Source organism: Sycon ciliatum, chromosome 6, assembly GCF_964019385.1.
Source record: "Sycon ciliatum chromosome 6, ocSycCili1.1, whole genome shotgun sequence".
Lineage (NCBI taxonomy): Eukaryota > Metazoa > Porifera > Calcarea > Leucosolenida > Sycettidae > Sycon > Sycon ciliatum.
The window spans coordinates 27,429,758-27,438,733 of record NC_088648.1 but is presented as its reverse complement, the minus strand read 5'-3'; the positions used below and the strand labels follow the sequence as shown (position 1 = coordinate 27,438,733).

Here is an 8,976-nt window from a genome sequence, read left to right as displayed (position 1 = left end):
TCTCCCTTCACGGAATTGGACAATTGCCCCGACATGTGCACGTAAGATTTTATTCTGGTTTACGAACTTTTAACACATGGGCCTCAACCAGCGAAAACAGCCCTTAGGGTCAACATTTTCAAAATTTCGTTTTTGGTTAGAAATTTGTTGAACCATATCTACTGAAGGACCTCAGCCAAGAAAAAGTTCAATATTCCGATTCAAAACGGGTGTATACACCAATATACAAGGTGTACCCCAAATTGGTGCAATGTATGTATACGATGTATTTGTACAATGAATATTCAGCATTCGAAGGTGGGTGGGCAGCTTGAATACTTTTTGTGATTCCGCCTCGCTGTCGACATGGATGTCGGAACCAAAGAACGTCTCATCCTTATTCTGAACTTCAGCGGCTACTTCAGCATCCACTCCCGGATCCCCAACAGGCTCGAGCTAGCTGTAGACAATGACTGCCGTGTGAGCTCTGCGAACAGCTCTGGCGTCCGCAGCCATCGCAGCAAGATCAAGGAACACTGGAGTCGCCACTCGACACCACTTCAACTAACTTCAAAATAAATTACTTCGAGCAAGGAGTTCAAGAAGTCGTCGCGCTGTTTGCAGCGCGATCAAAAAATCGTTCAACGTCACAAATTGACCTTTTTCTCGAAAAAATTACGAAATCTCTAAGGGTCGTTTTCGCTGATTGCGGCTCACTTACTATGGCCAAAGGTAAACAAACCAACCGCTGTTGTGGTTCCTCTGATTGTTGTCTCTTACCCATCCCCTGCCACGCTCATATTCTTCGTCCATCTCCATTTCCTAGCTATGTCCCTATGGAAGACGTTATAATTTCAGTGGAAATTGTTAAGGTGTACCCCCGGGGAGTGGATAAAGGTACTTCGTGTTTGAGGCCTTTCTTATCAAATGTTGACTTCTGGAGTCTTGAGCCACACCAAAAAAATTCGGTTGAAACGAAATGAGCATAATTATAGGGATCAGCCAGTAATAGTCACCGAATTTACATAGGGGATACGCATTGAGAAAGTGCACTAGGCAATCGCCAGAGTCTTGAGCCGTCAATATTCAATGTGCTCATTATAGTATTCGTTACCCTCAAACCTATCATTCACTCCCCAAATTCTTTTTCAGGAATAAGGTGCTTGTCCCTGCTCACTCCTCCAACAAATGGCAATGTCTCCAGTGGTCATGCTGTGTTCTTCAGCACGCGAGAGTACTCGTGCAGTCCTGGCTATGAAATTTACGGTGCAAAGTCTACTGTATGTCAATCCGACGGCAACTGGTCAGTCTCGTCTCCCACATGCAAAGGTATGTTGCTCCACTATGCCTTCACCGGCAAGTGCATATTTGTTTAGACACCCGAGAAATTGAAATCTCTTTTTAATCCACTAAAATCCCCTTGCTGAGCATATCATTACAGAAAAGATACGATGAATCAAAGAGTCGCAATTGAAGAAATGATAGTACAATTCCAGTATACGCGACGACAGTTGCTGTATTTGACATTTTTGATCATTCCCTGTATTAACCCATGATGAGAAGGGAACGATAACGTTCCGTTACTAAATAGGCTTACTTGACTGTGTGGATTGCGTCGGTGCTGACACCTTTTCTTCGAATTTGGATAGGCCTCCAATTTTTTTCCTGACAGTTATTGGTGTATGTTGTTTGATTTTACTTTAAGTGATGTAATTCGCAGGGACAAAGCCAGCACATCTTCAATTAATCACGCTTAATCAAAGTCCACAGGGATCCTTTTCATTCTTCAAATACATAAGAAGATACAATAAACATGATTGTGATTTTCCAGTTCGCGTTATTATGTCCATTCATATGCACTCATGTGCTCTTCCAACTTCATCGTATGACCAAGACTGTAACGCCGTCGCATTCATTTTGAATTACTGTACCTTACCAGAGATCAAATGCGACAACCTTCCGTCTACTCCAACCAATGGTTTCCTGGCTGGACAACAGAACTCTCTGGGCTCTACACGTGTGTTAGGCTGTGATGAGGGATATATACTTCATGGATCGGACCGAGTAATTGTGTGTCAAGCAGACAAAACCTGGTCAACGACTAGTGCCACTTGCGTTCGTAAGTCTAGTATTGATTGATTGACCGAATCATGATGACTACTTCTAGACGCATCCCGTAGAAATTTCACAGATTCACATTTCTGAACTTTACACTTGGACAGCATTTGCATCAACTGCACAGTACAAATAGAACAATTCAAACGGCGCTGTGGCACATCCTTTGCACATTTAGTCCTCAGACATTGCAAGTTTGCAATTTCCTCAACCTAATGAATACTACTGTCTCTTAGATTTCCTCCACTATTCCAAGCATTAAAACCAGACAATTATAGTATGTAGCTGACGTGATCATACTGTGAGAGTATAAGTATGGCTGACCTTTTATAACAAGGTCGACTTCTGGTGCAGGTGATTTTCACGCCTTCTTTTCTTGACGTTGATTCGTTCTGACTTAAACGTTCATCCTTCATAGTATAACTCTGCCATGAATGTTGTTGTCGCTTCACAGTTCAGCCATGCCCTAAGCCACCCAATATCACCAATGCCGTTGTCAGGGCTAACCTGACGCGACCCTATGTATACGGTGACAGCGTGTTCGTACATTGCAACACTGGACATAGTGGCAGTGGCCACATCAGCTGTACATCTACCGGAAAATGGAGTGAGATCATGTGCTCTGGTAAGGGGTTGTTTTGCTGTGCTTATACTCTCCCAATACCTTATTAATTTAGGGCGCGTTCGAATTCTCACTCTTTGACTTTTCGAGGAGCTTCGTTTTTCTGAAGAGGTGGCCTTATTGGCCTCTTCAGGAAAACGAAGCTCCTCGAAACTCTTCGAAACTCTTCGAAACTCATCCAATGGGAAGGTGGATTAGTTTCGAAGAGTTTGGAATAGCTACATCATGTAGTATGTGGAGATGGTCGATCTGATCGGACGTCATCATCGCCATGACAATTCCACTGAAAAACTCTAAAATGATAGAAACCGTTCTAATGGGACACTTCAACTAATCTCCTTATAAAATTTGTTAGAACAGTTGATGAAGACAATTCGAACGCGCCCTAAGTCATTAGGTAATATACTCACTTTGGTTGGCACCTTTTGGCAGGTATTTCCCTAGAGAGCAGTAGGGATTACTATTACTCTCCTTTTGGGTTTCTGGCTGCTCTTGTGTTGGTGGGAGGTTTGTTGGAGTTTTGCTTGGATCCTTTTGCAATTTGGACAAGCACACAACCTCATTGAGCCTTAGCTAGGGACTGAGTTCATTTTTTGCCTCCTGGTTGCAATGCTTGAGTGCATTTTCTTTTTTTGCATCATCATTTTATACGGTTAATAAAAACACGTTTCCAAGTAGGGACTACTGATCTCTTTGGTTCGCTCGAACCGTTATAGTTATGCGCTAAACGTCACGGTTACGGTATTGAATTCGTGCGGCCAAAGTGCGCAGGAAAATGGTGGCCTCCGTGCTACATATGCCAGCTAAAGTGCACGCAGCGTGTTTACTGTTTCTTGATGGGAGTTCAGGTCTTTGAAATGTGCCAGAAGTAGACACAGGTGTCGCAAAGACTGATGCCTCTTACACATACTTCGAAGTACTAAATTTTACTAAAAAAATTACTAAATTTTGTGTGCATTATTCCTGCATTGCTTTTTGCAGCAAGAGATTGCAGCACGGTGGCAGGCCCCACCAATGGCATTGTGTTTCTGACTGGCTACACTGTTGGCGCAACGGCTTCATTCATATGTTCTCATGGTTACACACTGATCGGCTTTTCCTCTGCCACTTGTAATCATGGAGGAGTCTGGTCCTCCCCCACACCCAACTGTGATCGTAAGTAGGCAGCCAGGGCGTATGGGACTCGGATTGATCGTGCTGGACATAATAATTATTGCGACAGGTTCACACTTTTCACATGTTTCCTCACAATTTATCAGCAACGCTATAGGACCCGCCTTGTACCCGATCGGCTACGTGATACTCTAGCGATAAAAGCTGACAAGGTTGTTCTTCCATTGGATAGCCGTGTCTCATGATAAATTCTGGAAATTATATGTACATAATACTACGTACAGTTGTGAAATGTAAAAATAATTTAATACAAACCATCACAGTACTCCCGGGTACTGCGGGCGGAGAAAACATGCTCCTTTGACTTTGGCATTCCGTTCTGTGGCTCTCTAGAGGCTAGGAAATGACGTATTCTGCAGTTTCGGTGGGGTTCATAACTTTTGTAGCAAGCTTAATCTCTACCGCGCTTGCAAAACTGCATCTGGTTGGTCAAGGAAAATGTAGCCATAGCAGGGCCACTATTGTTCGCCTGAGAGTGCAGTCAATCGCCGTATGCGATAATGTCACAACGTTAACGTTCTTCGTTCTTGTTTGTCGCAGGAGTGATGTGCCCCAACGTCAATGCGCCTGAAAATGGAGCAGTCTCCACTGGTGATACGGAGGTATTTACCGTGCGAAGATTCACATGTGACACCGGGTTCAATCTTGTAGGTAATCCAGCAACAGTGTGTATGGAAACTGGCACTTGGTCCGATGGCACGCCTCATTGTATTGGTAAGATGGCCGTGTTGATGTTGGTGAAATAATTATAAGAGATTCATCTTGCGGCTGGATGCTAGGTCTGGTATTGGTGCGAGAAGTGAATTCCCAGTACACGTGTACTGATCTATTAGGTAGGCCTTGTTTGGTTTAAAACATGGTCGGTGGTTGACAGTATGTTACAAAGGTGGAAGACGCACAGTTTTCAACACAGTGCGTCCTCCACCTTGTAACATGGTGCCAACCAACCAACACGTACTCACCTGACTCCCGATTGGTGTAGTACATACTGAATGTTAACTGCGAAGACTAATGTGCGGATGGAGTAGAAGCATGTGGACCGTGTTGCTGGTGGTGCACCCATTGAACTATGTTTTTGTCCTACTCCAGAGTGTTCGCTTCTTGAATGTTTCCAGACTTCTTTGTCTTTGCCATACTGCCCTTGCCTCACAGAGAAAACAACAACCTGCCCGTATTTGCTGGCACCAGCCAATGGATTCATAGATAATGGAAGCCTAGATGTTGGGTCCTCCCGCGAATATTCTTGTTCTGACGGATACATGACAACTGATTCAACGCACACAGCCTGCTTGAAAAATGGACGTTGGTCTCAGTCCGTTCCATGCTGCTTCACTAAACATAGTACTGGTGAGCCACGATGACTTGTAGTCCATCTGTAATGCTTAGTCTGGATGAGTCGAAAAGGCGACATGGAAAATGCATGAAAACCTTTTACTCAAAAGCATATTGGTTGTACGTTGGAAGGGAATTGTACGTTGGAATGGAATTGTACGGCGATAAAAACGGCAGGCCAGCTCACTTTGTTCGGTACAACGTACGAATGACTACATGCAGCAATCTCTACCTGTTCGAATATCCAGCAAACCACATATAAATGGCGTACCAACGTGCATCCAGAGTTAATGCATATCATTTTGAGGTTGTCCCTGATTGCATTGACGAGTGGCTGTTACAAGGAGATGTACGATATTCATGTATTGACAGAATGCATATGCCGGGAACCAGTTGAAATTGGAACTGACACCATGTCCTGTTCCACCTAACTATTTTGTGCTAGTCGCGCGTCATTAGCCGACGTCGGTGGGTGAGCAGTTCTACAGCATGCCTGGGAACACCAAGGTATCTGTGCAAGGCGATCTCCCCGATTTCGCTCAATCATTTCAGGCAGGTTTCCTTTGGAAAGTTGATGAACTGTGTAAAGCCCTTGAAAAAAAGGATTCTGAATTAAACCTTGAAACTGGCATGCCCTACAAAAATGTAGCCCAAGTATCACATTATTTACAAGTCTAAAAGAGTCATGCCACAGCGTAGACGAGCAAACTACGAACAAAACTCCATTAAGCTACCATTGTCTCACCTTAGACGATTTTCTGGAGTAGTACCGCTGTACCGATCAAAAACATTATTTTCCAGAAATCCCCAGAAGGAAGATAGGGAATATGTCTTCAGTGGTAGAAGCGATGTAAGGTCAGTAGCTTAGACCGACTACCAAAAGTGGTCAAAGACCAAACTTCCTTTTCGTTTAATCCAAACTTGCCTCGTGCCAGGTCACGAGGTCCTAATTGACTGTGGTTCTAAGCACGGCTGGAAAAAATCCTTCCGCTCCCCAGCAGGACTTGAACCTGGCACCCTGTGTTCGCAGGCAAGCATAGCGTGATGACCAAAGGCCATGATTAAAAAAACAGAACTGATTGTATTTTCGCCTAGCAAATGGAGAAATTCGTCAGAAGAGTCACGCGATTGCTACTAGCTAGTCTCCGATTTGCTTAACTTAAATCAAAAGTTGAAAATCCAAAGTTGATCAAAAGTTGATTAATCAACTTTGGATTTTGTATGTAATATCAAGCTCTGATTTGGCGCTCTTTGTTTGTGATACAGGTGAACAAGCAGCGTCAGCTTCATCATCCTCAAATATCATTGCCGGTGTCATTGGCTTCTGTATTGGTTTGCTAACACCCAGTGCTTTGATTGTAAGTTACATTGCGCGTTCCCGACGCAGGAGTCGGCGTATCACCGTCACTGACAACACCGTCCAGCAATCTGCTCTATTTACTAACACGTTGACCAGGAGTGATGTGTACCAGATGGACGTGACCACGATCGAACCAAACCTGGAGCCACAGTATGCGTCTTTGGGGCAGATTTGAGCCACCATCATTTGCTTCTCTCACTTCCACTGATTTAAACGACGTACACCTCTTCTTTGTTTTCTATCATTTTATATTTTTGGCAGCGGTTATGGTAACTCCCACATGCAAAACTAAGCCCGGAGGGAAAGTAGTGAAGGCAAGGATGGAACATATCTCACATTTCTCGCAAGATCTTTTAATGATCAATTAAATTTCACACGATCCCGAACATTATGTACTTTTCAGAAATAAAGATAAAACCAGACTTTTACAATAATTTTGGGCAAAGAAACACATCCATTTTGTACTCAATTTGTACTCAATCTACAGTCTTTATATTTCGTAAGTGCCGCATTTGTTGATCACTCGTAGCTTACAAGTTACTGCGTTCAATTCTGAACAGTACGATGAGCAGGGATATGAGTTAGGGGGCTTACGCCCATCGTAGTCTTCTTCTTCCACGCGGTTTGGGCCTGATGAGTCGGCTATGATTGAACGAAAGATCGTATTCTTGTTTACGCACGGAACGCTTTGGCAATAGTTTCAACAAAATTCAATTTTTCTTCGAACACTTTCTATTGAATTTAAAGATAAGAATCGCCTTTCACCATGCACCCAATTCTTGTTTTATCGTGATATTTGCCTCTGTATCCGCGTTGCTACATACGATTGTCATGGCTGTCTATCTGTTTCTAAACCATTCCTTAATCTAACTCAAAGCTCATTGCTTCCAAACTACATAGATTAGGGTTTTGGATAGGAGAGGGGGGGGGGGGACAAAGCAGATGCCTAGCTTGTACGTTGACAAGCTAGGCATCTGCTTTGTCCCACCACTAGGTCAGCTTCTCCGCAAAATCTTTTAGACTAGCGCTGATTGTATCACGTCAGTAGCTGTGCTTTGCTCCGATTGAGGAGTTTAGCGTGAGCTACACTGGGGCAGTTACATGTATGCGGCGCTAGTACAAAACATGTGAGACAATTGCCATGAAAAGCACCCATGCGTCATTACCATAGACGTGAAGCAAGCTAGGACCAAGAATGCTTAATTGTTGGACCCGAGACTGGATTGGGTACCTTTAGGAGTTCTAGGCACGGACCTTTGCGCCAATAGTATTGCAAAACGTGCACTTCGCGGTACCCAGAAAGGGTGCACCCCTATCGACAGAGTTCGGTTTCATACTAAATGCCTAGTTCGCGAATTTATTTTGCGAGTTTACTCGTACGTAGTGGATCAGCCCACTTCAAAAGCGCGAATTAACTCGTACTCTGCACGCAAAGGGTTAATGTAACTTTGGGTCGTGGTTGAGTTCATTATTTACATGCAATGGTTTTGGCCCATTAGTCGCTACATCACGAGGGCTACTCTTACGGCTATAAGGGAGTCGTGCCGCCGATTCTCGTGCAGAAGTAGAAGGTCCTTGATTAGCATGTACAAAGTGGCTGATTACTTTAGTTTGTTCCGTTTCACCATGACCATTGGCTATGCCTGCTGATATTTTTGATGGATCCGACTTGATCAGTGTTTCAAGCCGATAAACTATAGTGAATGTTCCGATGGAGAAAGGAACTGTTAGGGCCATCTTTTGCTTCACTTGCACTATATGAAACATACATAATATACAAGCCCTAGTGAAGAAAACTGAAACTGAAGTGTCCTGCCTATAATATTTCCCATTCTGTCACTGCGCCGACTGGCTCATACACAATAGTGCTCATTCTCATCAACTAGATGGAACATGGGCAGAAAGCTGCTTTATTGTGATGCACAGTTTGGTGTCGATTGTGATCATATTTAGACTTGATGCCGGTGAGAAACATCCGCGCCTTACAATCGTAGGTATACAGCTGTGCCAAGAATGATAGCACCTGGGGTGCCAGAAGCATTTGCCTTATAGAGTTCTAAATATTTTCAAAGGTCATGGCAGTTTTACTGTTGGCTGTCTGGTCATACAATGGAACTAGGCTCGTGCATGATATAGCAACATTATAAGTGAAACAGTTTCAGCCTACAGTGAACCGGTCTGGCGATTGGTCAACAGCATGGGGCGTTCTGTGACGGAAACTTGCAAGTAGGTATGCTCTTCATCATCTTACTCAGAAGAGAACCAGGTTACTGTGCTTTGCTTTTCCTCACCACTACTAGAGAGTAGGCTATATATATACTTGTATTATGGTTACCCTAAAACAATCGTGATTCCTCTCGCTTTCACAAATGCACGGTTTACGTTCCCCTCTTTG

General features: G+C 43.7%; 1 protein-coding gene across 1 annotated transcript; it reads left to right on the top strand.

Annotated features, from left to right (window-relative positions):
- The first annotated feature begins 2,709 nt into the window (after window positions 1–2,709).
- LOC135820169 (P-selectin-like) lies at window positions 2,710–7,451 on the top strand. Its single transcript, XM_065333481.1, has 5 exons — window positions 2,710–2,719; window positions 3,698–3,871; window positions 4,430–4,603; window positions 5,042–5,236; window positions 6,488–7,451. The coding sequence occupies exons 1-5, from the start codon at window positions 2,710–2,712 to the stop codon at window positions 6,754–6,756; spliced, it is 822 nt and encodes a 273-aa protein (XP_065189553.1). The 3' UTR covers window positions 6,757–7,451.
- The last annotated feature ends 1,525 nt before the right edge of the window (window positions 7,452–8,976 follow it).